The sequence below is a fragment of the Mustela erminea genome, chromosome 12 (assembly GCF_009829155.1).
Source record: "Mustela erminea isolate mMusErm1 chromosome 12, mMusErm1.Pri, whole genome shotgun sequence".
Lineage (NCBI taxonomy): Eukaryota > Metazoa > Chordata > Mammalia > Carnivora > Mustelidae > Mustela > Mustela erminea.
The window spans coordinates 91,307,718-91,324,971 of NC_045625.1; the positions used below are offsets into that span (position 1 = coordinate 91,307,718).

The 17,254-nt window shown below is 65.3% G+C and overlaps 1 protein-coding gene across 6 annotated transcripts in view; it reads right to left on the minus strand.

Annotated features, from left to right (window-relative positions):
* The window catches only part of SEMA4D (semaphorin 4D), a 34,863-nt gene that overhangs the window by 9,600 nt on the left and 8,009 nt on the right, over window positions 1–17,254 (minus strand). For 4 of the 6 annotated variants that reach the window (XR_004277606.1, XM_032308572.1, XM_032308568.1 and 1 more), the window contains exons 4-14: window positions 15,987–16,049; window positions 14,494–14,592; window positions 12,040–12,133; window positions 11,389–11,502; window positions 10,654–10,805; window positions 9,687–9,862; window positions 9,426–9,582; window positions 8,557–8,779; window positions 7,735–7,850; window positions 3,219–3,391; window positions 3,089–3,132 (exon numbers count right to left, since the gene is read on the minus strand). Coding sequence is in view for 4 of the 6 variants with exons in the window: in XM_032308572.1 (XP_032164463.1) it covers window positions 3,089–3,132; window positions 3,219–3,391; window positions 7,735–7,850; window positions 8,557–8,779; window positions 9,426–9,582; window positions 9,687–9,862; window positions 10,654–10,805; window positions 11,389–11,502; window positions 12,040–12,133; window positions 14,494–14,592; window positions 15,987–16,049 (1,411 nt within the window). In the remaining 2 variants the exon portion in view is untranslated. Of the gene's footprint in view, window positions 1–92; window positions 2,313–3,088; window positions 3,133–3,218; window positions 3,392–7,734; window positions 7,851–8,556; window positions 8,780–9,425; window positions 9,583–9,686; window positions 9,863–10,653; window positions 10,806–11,388; window positions 11,503–12,039; window positions 12,134–14,493; window positions 14,593–15,986; window positions 16,050–17,254 lie in introns of those variants that run through there. The other 2 variants (XR_004277605.1, XM_032308569.1) reach the window with 2 other exon arrangements.

Consider the following 17,254-nt stretch of genomic DNA (forward strand, 5'->3'; position numbering starts at 1 on the left):
CCGGGCGGTCCTGAGACCTGCCCCGGTCCGCGCCCCACAGGAGGGAGGGACGGGGGTGCCTCCCGGCAGCCGCGGCAAGTCACAGGCCCACGTCAAGGATGTAAGGTTCTCGTTTATTCGGTTATTTTTCAAATGTATACAATTCAAAGTAGAAAAATAAAAACAAAGTAAATCTTATAAAACACAAATGTTTACACCAAAACGGTTCAGTCTCATGCTGAAGAGGACACTGTCCACGCAGGCACAGAAATCCGTGTTGCTCCCCGCTATGACAAGCGCGCCACCGCCTCCAGCGCACACAGTAGCAGGTGCGCCGTGACAGCGCCGCGGCCACACCGTCCTTCCCGTGCGCGCCGAGAGAGACCGCGCCAGCCGCGTGGGCCACCCTGCGGCTCCGTGGCGTGTGCGGAGAGATGGCCTGTGTGGCTGCCGCCGCCCAGCTCGCGCGCAGGTGGGGCCGGCTCTGGCCGGTGGAGCGGGGCGTCCCGTGGGCAGCGGCCGCGCGGGAGCGACAGTTACAGAAGCCGCGCGGATGGCGGAAGGTGCCCCGGTGGACGTCCGTCTGTCCGTCTGCACAGGAGTTTTCGAGCAGCGGCTGTGAGCATCCGATGGCAACACAGGCGGCTCCTCTGATCCTGGGGACCCGGCCAGGCTCATAGAACAGCCACCCACTGGCCTCTCTTCTTCAAAAGAATTAAAACAGAAAAAGTACAGAAAGGAAATCTCTCTGAGTATGACACTTCCCTCAAGGAATAAAATTAAAGAAAAAAAAAATACCGGTGTGCTCAAGAGATGGTTTTGTCCATGTTTCTGGAAGCAGGAGGAACGCATGTGGCCAAAGTAGGTTTATCCCTGAGAATCATAAGCAACGTAATAAGCTGGAGCCTGTCCTCGCAACAGAAACCGGAAGATGTGCGACTTCTAAACTTGAAAACATCTACTTTAGTGACTTAAAAACCAAACGACCCAACACAAAAAAAGTAAAACCCTACAGAATAATCCCGTGGAAGGAAAGGTTCGTGCCAATCTGGACAACAGGCGCTAAGTTACCAATCTGATAAACACAAATGTCATTTCCAATCTGGAACGAAACAATCTTTCAGTGGCTGCTGCTCTGGGGCGGGGGGTTGGGGGGCACCAGAGGCGCGAGGGGCGGCGGGGAGCAGGGGCAGAGGGGAGCCGCCACCGTAGCCCGCGGGCCTGTCCCCGCCCGTGGCCCACCGCAGGAGGCCGGTGCAATGCTCGCCGCTTTCCAAAAGGACAAAGAAACCAACTCACAAGCTCGACCCGAGGGAAGAGACACAGAAGCAGGTGCACAGACACGGGCTCCCCACACCGCCCTGGGGCCGGGCATGCGACGCCGACCGGGGCCTCCGTGCGGCTGCCTCAGTCCACGTCCGCGTCCGAGTCGGCGTACTTGAGCTCACACTTGACATCAAAGGGCCTGTCCCGGCCCGGGAGGTCATCGAGCCGCTGCGAGTCCTCCCTGTCGGTGGGCGCCCTGCTGGCCGTGGTGTCCTGCTCCGTCTCGTAGCCCGTGTCCAGGGCTGGCCGCGGCTGCGCCCCATTCTGCTGGGAGAAGCTGCCTTGCTCCACCAGCGTCTCCTTCACGCTCTGCTCGAACTCGGAGAAGTCGGCCGCAGGCTGCTTCTTCGCTAGCAGCACGGCAGACCGGAACTTGAGGCACTGGCCGGGCAGGTAGCCCTTGTAGCAGTTGTAGGACAGGAGGCCGAGGCAGAGCACGAAGCAGAGCAGGAAGAGGACCATGAGCAGGCGGTTGTCGCTGGACTTGAGATACACGGTCTTCTCCGAGTGCACCTGCGGCACCGTGTTCACCACGGTCTTGGGTTTGCACGGCGTGCTGCTGGGCGTGGGGCTGGGCGGCGGGGCCATGGCCCCCAGTGCAGGGCCCAGCACCACCGGCGTCTGGGCTGGGGGGCCCGGGGTGGGCTCCGCTGACACTCTGAGGGGGGTCCTGTCCCCTTCGGCGTGGGCGGCCGGCGTGGTGGGGGCCGCGGGGGTCTGTGGGGGCACCCTGACCTCCAGAACATGCCTGGCCGCCACATGCAGCACCGTCCTGTTCTGGAGCCTCTCCTCCAACAGGCACCGGTACACCCCGCTGTCTCCCTCCGACAGGTTGAAGACGAGCAAGTCCTTCCTGCCCACCAGGCCGTACTTGGGGCCCTCGACCTTGAGCTCGTTGTTCTGGAATGTCCACACCACCCGGGCCAGGTTGGACTTCGGGGAGCATTTCAGTTCTGCCGTGCCGCCGTGCTTGAAAAAATGCTGCCGGAAACTTTCTTTAGTTTTATCTGGAACATCAAAATAAACGTGCACAGCGTCAACGACCCGCTCGCTGCCTCCCTCCTTTTACAGACAGGTTAACACGCACGAGAACACAAGCTTTCCACCCACTGGAGCAACATGGACTCTTCCAGGACGACTAAGGAGATAAAGACACGCGTGACAGAACGGCAGAGACGGGCCCCGATGCAGCCCAGCGGGACACGGTACCCGGAGGCCACCGGGCGGCCGGATGACGTCTGGAGCCCTGGCTTCCTGGGAGGCCGAGTGGCCGCGCACTGAGTTGCGCACCACGCGTGTCTGCTGGCGGCTGCAGGGCTCGCCGCCTCTCAGTGCCCCCGGTGCCCCGTCCTGAAGCTGCCCGAGCGGATGACCGCCGTCGGGTCAGGGACAGGAGCGCGACTGCCTTCCAGGGGACAGAGGTATGAGCCTGACCCGGCGGTGGCCTCGCAGAGGGCTGAGGACTCCTCTCTCGCCACCCTCCCTTCCACTGCCAGGCTGTCTGGGTCGTTGAAGCAGCCCAAGGTACGCGGAGAGCAGCGTCTCGAGGGCGGACGTCCTGGGTTGGACAACAAGTGCCCTTCCAGGAAACAGACCCGCTATGTGGCTTCAAACACCCTTTTCTGCAACTCAAAGGGAAGGCGGGCCGGCCCCAGTATCCTCAGGGATGCTCGCCCTCTGTTCTGGGGACAGGAGGGGGAACACAAGGTACAGGATGCCCCAGCAGCGGAGCACCGCGGCTCAGTGACGCCCGGGAGCAGCGCAGCGACAGGGAGCCACTTACTGGGGCAGCCGGCCGTGTCTCCGCTCATCCGCTGGATCAGATCCCTGCAACACAAGCGGGCACGGTCACGCGCACGCGCACGCGCCTACCCCGCGGGCGGGTGAGCCGGCTTGCCGCGCCCCCCCGGTACCTGCTGTGGCTGTCCGGCAGGTGCAGGGCCACGCAGGCCTGGCTGGCCGGGCTCCAGGCGCAGTACGGGTCGCGGGCCAGCACGCAGTCCTCGCAAGTGGTGTGCTTCTCGCAGAAGGCCACGGGGGCCTGCACCACGCCCGAGCTGGAGCCCGCGTAGACGAACTTCCTGCCCTGCGGGGTGAGATGGGGCAGGCAGGTGAGGGGGTGGCCATCGCGGACGCGGCGCCAGGACTTCTTGGCGCGTGTGTGCGTGCGTCTGCTCATCCAGGAGCTTCCAGAGCCATGAGCAGGTGGGCACCGTGGGGTCTCCAGCCCAGTCCACGCATGGGCTCCGCCCTCCGGGCCCCCGCGCCCTCTTCGTCTCCTCCAGGGACCTGCGTGGATACGGGTCTCCCTCCGCGCGCACAGAGCCCCTCCAGCCGCGCACTCCCAGCCGCGCACTCCCAGCCGCGCACTCCCAGCCGCGCACTCCCAGCCGCGCACTCCCAGCCGCGCACTCCCAGCCGCGCACTCCCAGCCGCGCCACCCGCCAGAGATCAAGCGGCACAAGGCGGAGCCCCACGTCAGGCCTGCCCAGCCTGAGCAGCCGTGCGCAGACGGCTAGGGCGGGTCCGAGCCCGGCGGGGCCAGGAAAGGTGCCCAGTGGCAGGGAAGCGTGCAGGATTCCAGCACGTGGGACCAAGGACGTGCCAGGCGCTGTCCTGTCCAGGTTTGCGAGGCAGGAGCACGCGGACCGGGAGACCAGCAGACCGCGCGGCGGAGAGCCCGGCACACGGCAAGGCTGACCGCGCTCTACGCAGCGGGGATGGGGCTCCCGCACGGGCCGCCGTCCGACAGGCAGCCACGGCCGCAGGACTGCAATTCCGCACTGTGTCTACACTCCCTTCCCCGCGACCCCCACCCACCGCCCCATCTTTTGGTTAACCCTGAGATTTCCGAGCTTAACAGAACTCAGTTTCGGACCCAGATAGGGCACAGCCTTCCCCTGAGGCCAGCCTCCGTTTCCTAGCCTGTGACCCCTCCCCACCCCCCCAGCCCCCGCTCTGCACAGGCACAGCTGAAAGGAGGTCCCCTCTGCAGCAGACTGTCCGCTGAGAACAAGCTGCGGACAGCTGGCCCAGGCAGCCCCTCCCTGTCGGCAGGGACCGGGCAGAGGAAGCCACACTAGGTCACGGTCCAGGGGTCACATGGCTTACAGAGCTGAGGGCTTCCGGGAGGGCCGAGCGGGCGACTTTGAGGGACCCTGGGGGCCACGGGCTCCCCTCTCTGCATACACCCCCTCCTTAGGGCCGGGCTCCCATAAGGCACAGCCACCAAGAACCCGATACCGAGAGAAGGGGCAGTAAACACCTGCTGGGGCCGCGATCGCCGGCAGGTGCACAAGTCTGGGGGCCGGAGGAACAACACAGCAGCCTTGAGGTCTCCCACAAGCAAGCGTCAGGCACCACAGGCTGAACATACACCCACGCGCTCCAGCCAGCAGGGCCCCAGACCCTCAGCCCCGTCCAAGCATGAGGAGACCGCAGTGTTCTGCAGAACACGGACAGTTCTCTGCAGTTAACCGTGCCACCAAGACAAAGACCAATGGGGACTGGCCCCGGCCACAGGGGCTGAGGAGTAAGGCGCCCCAGGCCAAGTGAGTCTTCGGAAGTGGAGCAGACGTTTGTTCGGATCGGGGTGGGGGTGGGGGTGATGACCAGATGTCTGGGGTCCCGTGGGCGCTGGACCTGCAGAGCTCCTCCACGCGGAAAGAAGGCCCAGGGTCCCTGCCCCTCGTCCCAATGCCTCTGTGGACCTCACACGACTGCATAATGAAAGGTGTTTAAAAAGACAGAAAAACCACCTGACCAGGCATGAGGTTTGGTGCACGTGCTTGTGCCCTGGCCCTCACGGGTCCCCATGGCCCTGGGAGCCCAGGGCTCAGGCCCTCCCAGCTAAGTCACTGTGTGGACAGCCACATCCGACCCGTGCTGGGGCCTGGCGCTGAAGGAGTTCTGCAAAGAACGTCCCCACCAACACGCGGATGCAGCCCGCCGCCTGGCTCGGAGGGGACCAGACAGCACGTCTGCCACCTATTTCCACAGGACCCGAAAGCAGGACTCCGAAGTCCGAGCACCGTGCTCAGGGCAGCCCAGGCTGGAGGCGGACTGCGCCCGCCCGCAGATGGCGGGGACACAGGATGTGCGTGTGCGAACTGAGGAGTGTTCCTGCTGGAAGAGGAAGGAAATCCTATCACATGCCACACAGCTGACCCTCGAGGACCTGTGCGCAGTGAGATAAGCCAGTCACAAGACAACAAATACTGCTCCCACTTACATGCGGTCCCCGGGGGCCTCAAATCCCAGAGACAGAACGTGGATGGTGGGTGCCAGGGGCTGGGTTAGTGCTCAGTGGGGAAAGGGTTTCCCTTTGGGAGGCGGAGAAGGTTCTGGAAATGGTAAGGCTGCTGAGCTGTGCACGTGTGAACGGTCGAAACGGTAACTGATCCACACGTGTTCACCACATCAGTAACCACGGAAGAATGCGCGTGTCCTCGGGCAGCATGGCCCAGCCTCTCTCTGTTCCCACAGCGGGGGCTGCCCGCTGGCTTCCTACTGCCGAGACCCGCGTGACTGCCCGCAAGAGCCTCAACTCAGCTGGCGGGGGGGGGGGGGTCTTTTTCTCCCTGACATCCACTTCCTGCTGCCGTAGCTGCACACCCACCGTTCCAAGCCCCCCGAGCCCACCCACCCTGGGAGAAGGCGTGGGGGTCCGGGCACGCACGCTGCCTTCCCACTGGTCTAGGTGGCGCAGTGCAGGGGCCCCCATGAGGACAGACAGATGGCCCCCAACGGCTCCCTGTGTGGCCTGCCCCCTGGGCACGGACACATGACCAAGACCCGGCCACAGGCAGGTGAGCCCGGGCTGAGCCGTAACCCCCTCCCTCCCACGGGACGGCTGGCCTCGCGCCCAGAAGCCCGAGTGTCTGCACGCCACTGCGGAGAGGAGCTGTGGTCTCCCCGCCCCCGCCCCCGGGGGCCCAGCCTTTGCTCTGACACTTCTGACAACCCGGATGCATCAGGGTCCGGACCTCGGCCTGCGAGCAACGGGCCTGGGGCGGGCGGGAGGGCTGCCTGCTTCCTGTTCCCACAGCACAGCCGGGGGTGGGGTGGGGGCAGGGGAGGTACCTGCCGCTGGAAGCTCGCCTAGGCGCTAGGGTCGTCTTCCCCTCAGACGCCGGCACAAGGTGCACACAGCAGTGGCTGGGAGGGGGCGTGACCCTGTGATGGAGTCTGGACACCAGATCCAAGGACGTTAAGCTCACCACAAAGGGGACCCGTGGGTGCCCGAGAAGTCGGCTGCTTCCCTCGTCCCCTGCCTGGCTGCCAGGCCCCTTGTTTCCTGCTGTCCCCACCAAAGAGCAGGCTGCGGGGACGCGCAGAGGGGCTGTCGGACCCCGTCCTGCAGTGGCACGCTCTGTCCGCACGCAGGGAGGAGGCCCGGGAGCATTCTGGGTCAAACTGCACTCTGGGTCACCCAGCAGGTGAGCAACGCCCTGCAGAGCAGGCCCCGCCGAGCAGGGCTGCACATGCGGGGCCGGGCCGAGCCCAGCTCTGCAGCTACGGGAACAGGCGCGCGGCCAGCCCCTCGGGCTTGGGCTCACAGCATGGGGACGCCCACACGGAGAGGTGAGGCCTTTGGCCACAGGGCAGGGCTGGACCACTCACAGGGTCCGCTGTCCCCCAGGTACACGAAGAGACTAAGGCAGGACTGGCCTGCTGGGCTTGCACTCACGGTCCTGGACCAGGCCTGCTCTGCCCCTCCTGCTCCTGCACCCCTCACCCCTGTGGGAAAGAGGGAGGCCTGTGTCCCAGGCCGTGGGGACAGGGGGCAGCCTGCGGAGCCAATCCAGCCCCTTGGCTATTTCTGTGCTACCCCCAGCTCATACCAGATTTCACACTGTTAATGGTGGAGAAAAAAAGTCAAAAGCATGCTATCCTGTGACCCTCGGAAGTTGCGTGAGCTCCGGAGCTTGGGGCCCGTAACGAAGGCACTGCCAGAGTGCGGCCAGTGCACGAACACTGCAGCCCCCAGAGCCTCAAGCACCCAGTCCTAGCTTCTGCGGGAGGGCCGAACCAGATCCTGATCCAGATCCGGACCCAGACCCCGACCCGACGCAGGAGAAGGGGCCTGACGGGGGCCACGTGGGCCTCATCACCATGGCTCAGAGCCGGCTCTCCTGCACCAACAGCTCACCTGCCGACAGGCGCTGACCCGGACAAGCTCGGGGCGCAGGAGGGTTTCCCTGAGCCAGCATGCCCCCACGGCCACACTGGGGGCCCCCAGGGACACGGTGAGGCTCCGCCAACCCCCGGTGACCATTCCATCACTCAGCCTTCCATCCACCCAAAGCCCAGGGTTCCCAGGACCTTCTGTAAGAGCCTGGAGGTCAGGCCCTCTGGACCAGACGGGTGAGTGCCAGCCCGGCCTGCTGGTGACACGGACACGCGAGGCTGCCCACCCAGCCACTCTACCTTCTGAGAATTCAGCAGCAGCGTCTGGACCGGCTCGAGGTCCTGGAAGAGCCGTGTCTCCTCGATGATGTGGGCCTCGTTCTCCAGGCTGACTGCTTTGTGCAGGGTGCCCTGGTCTGCAAGGGCAAAGCTAGAGGTCAGAGACGTGCCTGGGAGGGCAGGACAGAGCCAGCCCTGCCATCGGCCATGGAGCAAATGGTCCCTGTCCTAACTCTCAACTCTCTGCCTCGATGGGACATGTAGAAACCGGTGCTCTTTGCACTCTGGAAGTGGGAAAGTAGTTATGCACCTCGGCCTTGTGTGGCCTGGGTCAGCCTCAGGGTTTTCTGGAAAACCATCGCTGACTCCAGTGGACATCAGTGCGGCGAGATGGTGCCGGCAGGTAGGAGCAGAGGTGGCTCCCAGGCTCCGCTGGCCCTCTGGGGTGCCGTCCCTTGCGGGACCCCAGCAGGCGAGGGCAGGACCTCCCCCCAACCTGGCTCAGAGCATGCTGGAAAGCCCCCAGGGCCGACGGTGGGGCCCCGCCAGCTGCCGCTGGGCCCGGCCACTAGCCCTCTCCCTGAATGGGCTCTCACGGAAGGTCGGGACAGGTTCAGCTGGCCCCACGGGCAGCACTTGGTCTCCCTTTTTGTGAGCCACAACCTACCACACGTGAACCCCCAGACAGGGACCAGGACTTGGGTGGTCGCAGACCTTAGAGGCCAGTGCTGGAGACTCTTCCCTAAAGCCCTGTGAGCACCGTGGGCCTGTGGGGAGGGGCGGGGCCCCGCAGCGCGGAGGAGCTGGATCTGCTGGGGTCCTGACCCTGGGGGCGGGACCCACCTGTGCCCACAAACATGACGTCGTAGGGGGTCCCATCCAGAGCCCAGGTCCGGTCCACCACGACCTGCGTGTAGTTCACGTCGCTTCGGATGAGCCTGGGCCTGTTGTCTATCGGGGTCACGGAGCTGTCCATCAGGGGGTGGTCCTTGACGAACTGCAGGGTCTTGTCGGGCAGGCTGAGGGAGCTGGAGAAGTTGGCGGCCCGCGCCTCGCGCGTGATGCACTGCGGGGAGGAAAGCGGCTGGTCCCGCGCACTGGCCCGCGCGCTCCCGGCCCAGCGGAGGGGCAGGCGGCCGTCCCCCAGCGGTCGGCAGGCCCAGCTCTACGGCCCGCGGGCAAGGCCACCAGGCGCGGCTCTGCCGGCGACACGCAACTGTGCGTCGTCTGTCCCTGGTCCTAAGTCAGAAACGCGTCGCGGTCCCGGAACCCGACTCGACTCGGCAGCGATCCCAGCCCGGGGCCCAGCGCGGCGGGGCTCCTCCGTGCTCAGGCCCCTGCGACCGTCAGACCCAGGTCGGGCGCGGGGGGGAGGGGGGTGCTGGGGGGGCGGGGGCGGTCCATGAAGCCGGCCCAGCAGCCACACCGGCTTCTACACAGATTCACTCGTTTTAGGGAAAAACAAAACCAAACCAAAAACATGACTCCGGTCCACGGGTGGGGCGCACAGGTCCTCGACGGACACCGCGTTTCCGTGCGGGACGCACGAGATCAAACAGCCCGACCTCCGGGGCTCCGAGGGGGCGCCTGCTCGCCCGCCCCCTGCGGCCCGCCCCAGCCCGCTTGGGCCCGCCCCGCCCTCGGCCCCGCCCCCTCCCACGGCCCAGCCCCGCCCCCGCCCCCGCCCCCTCCCGCGGCCCCGCCCCACTCACCGCCCCGGGCCTGGGCGCGGGCACCGCGCCGTTGTAGCGCACCCACTTGGTGTGCGACTGCTCCACCGTGGTGCTCTGCATGTACTTCCCGCGCGAGAAGACCTCCTCGGCCGTGGACAGGTGGTAGGCGCACACGGCCGACAGCCCCACGTTGTTCCTGGGGAGCAGGGCACGGCGTGACCACGCGGGCGGTGGGCCCGCAGATGGGCCCGCAGATGGGCCCGCAGACGGCGCCCCCCCGGCCCGGGCCCGCGCACTCACAGCTGTGGGGTGAAGACCCCGTAGATGACCGGCTCCTTCAGGCCCTCCGCCCGGAGCACGAAGACGTCCTGCAGCACGTTGAAGACCAGGTTGCTGTCCGGCCGCGAGCAGATCAGCCGGGCCTTGAGGAAGGACGTCCACTTCTTCTGCAAGGTCCGCAGGCCGCCCTGGTCCCCCTGAAACCGGAAGGACATGCGTGGTGGGGAGGGGCAGCTCCAACCGGAGGGACCGAGGCCGCGCTGACCCCGGGCCGCACAGAGCCGGCGGCCACCGCGCCGTCCTCTCCCATCCAGCACGAAACCCAGAGAGGCCTGTCTGCAGTGGCCTCGCCACAGGGGGACCCACAGGTGGTCCCCACGCACGTGCCTCACAGCGGCGGACGCCCTGCCGGCCTCGCACCGCGGGCCCCTGGAGCAAGCTGCCGACCAGGGGCTCCCGTGGGCCGCCTCCTTGTACAGGACCAGGTCATCTCCAAGGGCTTTGCGGGATCCTCCATAAACCTGTGTTAGTGAGCTGGCCCCAGGGGACAACGCGGACACGCTTCACGTGACCTGCTTGGGTGACAGCCCTGAAACGCAGCGATCTGGACACCCGAGACTGGAGTGGAGCGCGCTTACGCCGGGCGGGAGAAACAGCCCCACCGCGTGCCGGCACGCTGACATCCCAGCTCCAGAGGGCTCAAGCTCACAGTGAACAAAACCAGCTTCCTAGAACCTGGAACGTCTGGGCACGGGACGTCAGACTCAGGCCTGCTGACACTCCTGGGGTCTGCAGGGGGACCCCCAGGCTTCCCCAGGGCAGGCTGAGCATGGGGCGGCCCGTCCACACCCGTCTGCTGCACGGAAGGCAAGTGGTGGGCAGACCGACATTCCAAAGGAAGCTTCGAGCCTGGCCAGGTGGCGAGGCCTCCAGACACGGGAGCACCCTGGGGTGGGGGAGCTGGCGGGGGCACAGGGCCTGGGCTCACCTTGCACACTCGCGCCACCCGCGGGATCATCAGCTTGAACACAAACTCGTACTCCACAGACACCTCGGTGAAGAAGAAGTAGACGCGGTCATCCCCGCTGTCCAGGCCGTCTGGACGCTCTCGCATCACGTCCGCGAAGACGAAGCTCGGTTCTGCAAGCGACAGACATGCGGTCGCTCCTCTGCTGAGCGGGGGCTGGGCACTGCCCCCAAGCGACGCAGGAGGGGGCGTGTGCCGTGTCCCTCCCGTGGGGCCTGTGAAAACGGACACCACCCCAGCCCCGGAGTCCCACTGAGGACGTGCATGTGCTCAGACCCCCGGCCGGCAGATCCAGGGGCCTAGCGCCCCCCGCCCACAGCAGCGGAGCAGCCCGTGGTCCCGGCTCCCCCAGACTCCCCGCGTCCGGGAGCCCGGGGGACTTCCAAGCCCACAGCCCGCGGGTCAGTGCCCACAGGAGCTGCGGGAACCTGCTGGACACATGTCTTCCCAAGGGGAGTGGCCCGGTCAGCCTGGGTCACCAGGGACCGTCAGGCCTTCATCCGTCTTCAGGGAGGGGAAGGTGGCCTCAAAGCAGCACGGGCTCCACGGGGAGGGACTGAGCTGGGAGTCCTTGTGGCTCCAGAATCTCCCCGTGTGGGAGCTACCACGAGCCTGGGGGGGAGGCAGGGAACCAAGTGCCCTCGGGGAGGCTCAGAGCCGCCCAGAAACCCCGCGGCAGGGGCACCTGTGTCTCACCGTTCAGCCACGGTATCGCATACTCCGTCCTCAGAGGGCTGTGGGACGAGTTTCGGGAGATGATGGGCTCACTTCCCAGAAAGTTGTAGGAGGTCCCGGAATACAGCTCCCCATCTTGAGCGGCCCCGGACGAAAGAGGAAGGGGGTCAGCGGCAGCGCTCCTGTCACAGCTGGGCTCGGGCACCCCGCCCCCCAGGGAGGGGACAGACCATGGCCCTGCTCCTGGGCGCGTGGGGCTGCTGCTTCTGGAGCCTTCCCTTGCATTTCCAAGACCAGGACAATCGTGCGCTCCATGTGAAAGGTCTTTTTGGGGGTTGAGGCGCTAACACCAGGTGACCCTGCCCCCGGGGAAGTGACAGACATAATGGTGGGCGCACAGGACTCCTGGCCTGAGGCTGTGGCACCTCAGGGACCTCCCTCAACAGGGGCGTGCACGCCGTGAACTAGAGATGCAGGACTTGCATCTCATGAGCCACCTAAACCCCCTCCTGCAAACCTGACTTGTGGCCCTGGGCGGTGGCCGGTCACCCTTTCGCACGATGAGTTCAAACACTCACGTGGGGGTCTGCAGAGAGGCCCGGGTGCCTTCCGCGAGGACAGGGGACACGGAGGCAGACGGAGGGAGCCGCGCCCACCGGGGGAAGGACTCACCAACCATGACGGACGTGTAGCTCTGCGCGGGGTCAAAGGGGCACCTGCCCTTGCCGTCCTCGCGTCTCCCCAGGAATCGAAAGGACGTTAAATCCTGCAATCAGACAGGAGTGTCAGGACACGTCTGAATTTCCACGCTTGCAGCAGCTGCCTGGTGAACCATCGCCCAGACACGCTGTCGGGGGCGGGGGGCCGCGAGGAGCAGGTCCCAGGGCCAGCCGCCGGCGCCACGAGAGCCATGTGGGATTGAGGAGCCTCGGTCCGCGCGGCTGTGAGGTGCCGACGGCTCCGGGGTCACAGGGCAGACCCGGGGCGGGAGGCCATCTGAGTGGCCGAAAGCCACATGTGGGATTTCAGCATCAAAATAATGGCCATTCCGCACTCGCACCAGGCCGGATGACCTCAGGCTTGGGCATCCGTCCTGACCCAACCAGGGAGCCCAAAACCCCAAGAGTAAAGAACAGGAAAGCTTTGTGCAGGGCGCTGACACCGGGTCGGACGCCATGATGGGGAAGGGCCCGCCCGAGGAGGGCACAGGTGCCTCCGTGCCTGCGCGCACCCCGGGCGGACGTCAGATTCGAGACGCGTCCGCGGGGAGGCATGGCAGGGGAAGGACCTGTGAGCGGCCGGAAGGGCGGCGGGCGTCACCTCCCGCGCTCCAGCACGCCCGAGCTGAACGCCATGTCGTGCTGCGGAGGGTGGCCGGGCGGCCGGCTGCCCATCGGGGGGTGGGAGAGAACGGACGCGGGGTGCAGGGGGCTCACGGGCCTGGGGCGGCTGTGGGCCCACCTTCAGCACGCAGACTCCCCGTCAAGCCAGGGAGCATGAGCTGGGGTGCAAATGGCCCGCAGGTCTAGGGGTGGACGGGGGGACGTGTGAGCGAGGGGTCGGCCCGGAGGAGAGCCGTCGGTGGGAATAGGGCATCTTCCCAGGGGACGACAGGCTTGGCGTTGGCCATGTATGGAAGTGTGGCTGTTCCTAGGCCTCTGGGGGCCGCGGGTTGCAGGGCCACCCCCCCGCCCCACGGCTCCCACCTGTGCGATCAGCCTGTCGGCGTCAATATTTTTATTAAAAATACCGGGAAAAATGATAGGTCCTGATTTCAGGGGGAAGCCTGACTCCCTTACCTAACAACGGACAGGCCCGTGGGGTCGGAACCAACATCCTAGAGCCAGAAGCTCCGGACAGACCAGCGCGCAGCCAGCAGACCCCTGGATGTGCAGACGTGTCTTAACACGCTGTCCCCTCGCACAGGAAGAGGCCCAGCCTCTCTGAGGATGGAGGTCCAGCCCTTAGCACACCGCTTCCCCCACGACCAGCGTCTGTGGGCCCAGACCGCCAGCTGAGCAGGCCGCATGCCCCACCCCGGGGGTCTGTGCGCGCACAGTCTCCGCGCACGTACTTCACTGGCCCCTGCTTTGTGCCATCATTCATCTCGGACTCAGGCTGGAGACTCTTGTTTAAATTCTCATTGCTTTGGGGTTCCAGCAAAAGACACTCTCCATGGCAGGGCCCTTCCTTCCGGCCGGTACTAAGTCAGGGACGGTCACTGGAGGACGGAACTGGCCACCCACACGTGTGTTTCAAATACTTCCCTCCGCTCTCCGTGGTGGTCCTCCAGAGCTCAGCTGAGCCTGAGTGAGAGGGGCTGCTGCCCCCGCCCCGTGCTCTGTCCTTCTGGCTCCCGGTCAGCAGGGGGCTGGGGAGCCAGGGTGGGGGCCCTCGGCAAAGCCCCTCAGGCAGCACGAGGCAGGCCAGGGCCAGGAGGACTGCGGCGGGCTGGAGCGGGAGCCGCTCACACACCCAGGCTGTTGCCCCTTGAGGGCGTGTGGTCCAGCACCCTCGTCAGCAGGCTCGGTGTCCGCAGCAGACAGCACGGGGCAAGGCCCCAGAGCAGAGTGGCCGCCGCACCCTCTCCCTCCTGCTCTGGAGGTTGGAGCACCAGCTGGTTGGCACGGTAAGGATCTGCTGCCCCCACCGCATCCCATGGAGTGCAGAGAGGGCTCTGGAGGCTCCCAGGTCCCCTCTCCGAACACCCTCACATCGGGGGATTAGGGGGACACACAGTCAGCCTGTAGCACAGGCGAGCCCACACCACGCCCACCAGGAGCAGAGTCCTGACCCGTCCACAAGACCAGCACGCAGGTCACAGCAGGCCTCCCCACAGGCACAGAACGTGGCCAAGAAGGGCGCAGGAGGCCTGACCACAGCGTGCCGGTGCTATGCAGGTCGACAATTCACTTTCCAGGGGGCCTCCCACTGCCAGCTCCGTGCCACCAGCCGCTGGTCCCGTGAGTCCTGCCCTGCGGTGCCCCCGGGGCCAGTGGGCTCTCGGGAGCCTGGCGAGTGGGCCGCAGCTACCCGAGGCACCCCCACTGCTGGCCATCAGAAAAGCCTACTGCTCTGTGGAGCGGGGACCCCGCCGCTGCGCTGGGAGGGGGCACCCAGGCTTACCAGGTGGTCGCAGGCCGGCTGGAACGCGTTGGTCCCACACACGTACAGGGCGCCGGGGCCGAGCGGCTGCAGCACTCGGATGTAGTTGAGGCATTCCGTCTGCAAGGGGACACACGCACGCATCAGTCACCTGCCAGCCCCACTGCCACCCGGACCTCAGGGCACCGCTGGCCACGACCAGCACCCCCGCCGTCCCCCGCCCAGCACCTCGGCTGGCCCCCATCTCACGTGCTCACTCGGCCCTGCCTAGGCGGTGGGGACGGTCCCAGACCCGGCCCCTGGACAAACCCGTCTGCGGTGCCCCAGGCCGGCCGTCAGGGGCCGGGACCCTTCACTCCATCACTGATTGACCCTTTGCCGAGACGCCCACCACCGGAGAGACCCGTTGACTCTCGCTCGACACTCGGCACGTGCCTGGTGCAGCCCGAACGGTGGGTGTGCGGCATCCTGCCCGCCATCCCCGTCCCCGGAGACCCCAGCCCCCTGCCCCAGTGCGCGGGGCCAGAAACGGAGTGTCTTTGGGGACAGGCTGGGTGAGGAGGGGCCCGAGGCTGTGCCCACATGAGAAAACCAGACGCCATAGAAGAATACGCTATTTTAGGCTGAAATGAACGTACTGGGATTATATGTCTGAAATTATCTCTGCTCGGGGAAGATTTTCTGGGTTTTTGTCTGAAATTATCTCTGCTCGGGGAAGATTTTCTGGGTTTTTGTGTGCTTGCCCGCAGGATCATTTCTAACTGGTTGGCAGTAAGTCACCCTCCCCACGGAAGCCAGGAGAGACCGCTGTCCCTGAGCGGCCTCCACATCGGGCTGGGCGGGCACTCGGCCTAATTCAGTTCCCGGACCACTCCCTGCGACAGCAGTGATTACTGCGCCACGCCTGCGTTTTCCTCATTTCCTAAAGCAGCTTGGCATCTAGTGATTTCAGCAAGAAAACAGTGCAGCAGAAACATTTTTTCCCCGTCTGTAATGATTTTGAAGTCAGCCGACCACTGAGATCTACCTTAACTCAGCTGCCCTGCCCAGCTACTGAGGAAGACAGAGGTCCCACGCTCAGAGACTCAGGCCTGGGCCCGGCCCCAGATGCGGGCAGGAGGCCCAGCCGGTGATGGGGTAACCTGGAGCCTTGAGGGAGGTAGACCCTTGGGCCAGTGCGCCGAGGTGCCCAGTATCTCCTGGGGAAGGGGCAGATTCTCAAGGGATGTGGTCCCTGCCCCCAATCCAGAAATCCTACGGCAACCCCTCCAGGCTGCTGGGATGGTCCGAACCCTGCATCTCACACCTTTAGTCAACAGGTACGGGAAAGGATGGTCTCTGTCAAGTTTGAGACCATCTGAATCAGCGCAACTAAGCTAACCTTTACCGAAGGGTTTCCCAAGTGCCCGCCCTGTGGGCTCCTGCGTTGAGAGACCCGCCTCAGCATCTGGGCACAGAGGGGACCCAGGCTGGGTTGCGGCCACGCCACCCAAGGGTCCTGAAACCGAAATTACCTGTCTTGATTTCCCCTTCTCGGCACATTTTGCTTTTTTATCTTCTGAGACCTTCCAGTATGCCTGTTAGGAGAAAGAAGAGTCCGTCCCCGCGCACAGGCCCCGTTCCAGAGGGGGTGCCGGCGTTAGAAGGCACGGTTTGCCGAGCGTGCTGCCGCGTCGGCCTCGGATGCTCCCCAACAGCGGAATCGACTGCACAGCCAGGCCTGGCCAGCAGACGCAAAACCGAGGTCCCGAGCGACCGGGGCTTCGAGGAACCCCCCCCGAGACCCTCCCCCAGAAGCCGGCGGTGCCTGGCCCCCTGGATTCTTGTTGGTTGCTAGAAACCGCAGCAAATGTCAAGTGCTGACAGTGAGGTTTTTATGGTTTATCAACTGGCTACACCACAGGTGTTTTCAAGCAGCAAAGTGGGTTCCGGGGACGGTCTGTGGACAGTGGACCCAGCTCCTTGCCGTCTTCTGTACCCGCAGGCGTGGCGAGAGCAGCTCTGCCCCCCCACCCTCCCGCGGCCCCCGCGACCTGTGCTCCTGCTCCCTTCACGCCTGGGGAGTGTGAGGAGAACAGGGCAGCCCGCGAGCGCCTCACCCCCTGCCCTCCAGAGGACTGGCAGCCGCAGACCCACCCGCAAATGGCTCCTCCGTTCCTGCCTTGCTTTCCCCGGGGTCTTTGGTCTCCCCCTATGACAACCCACGACGGACGCCCAGAGAGCCACAGCCCCCCGGGTGGTGCTCAGCCCTTAGGAAGAGCCTAGAGCTGCAGCAGCGGGCGAGTCCCCGTGCACGTGGTCCCCGCTAAGTGTCCCGCATGAACCCGCCTCCCAGAAGGCCCGGCCAGCACACGCGTCAGAGCGGTGCGTTTCCAGGGAGACAGAGGTCGTCATCAGAACACGTGAAAGCAGAACCAAGTCCGTGGCTGATGGCGGCGTCCCTCGGAAGGTAAAGTGCCTATGATTTTGTCGATAAAAATGCTGAAGGACACAGGAGCATGAATGCGGATGGGCCCGGCCGTGCTCGCCAGGCCCCAGAGGGATACAGGACCCAGTGAGAGGCAGGAAACCAACCCCAAGTGCTGGGCTCGGGTGTGAGGACCCAGCGGTTAAGGAGAAGTGGCCACTGGCTGCGAAGGGACAGTCTGAGCTCCGGGCAGGGCTCGGGGGCGGTGAGGGAAGGAGCCACATCCCACAGGCTCAGACCCGTCTCTCCAAAGCCGTTCTGCAAATCCAAATGGCGCAAACGCCGCTACCTCCCTTCAGAGAGAAGGAGCTCATC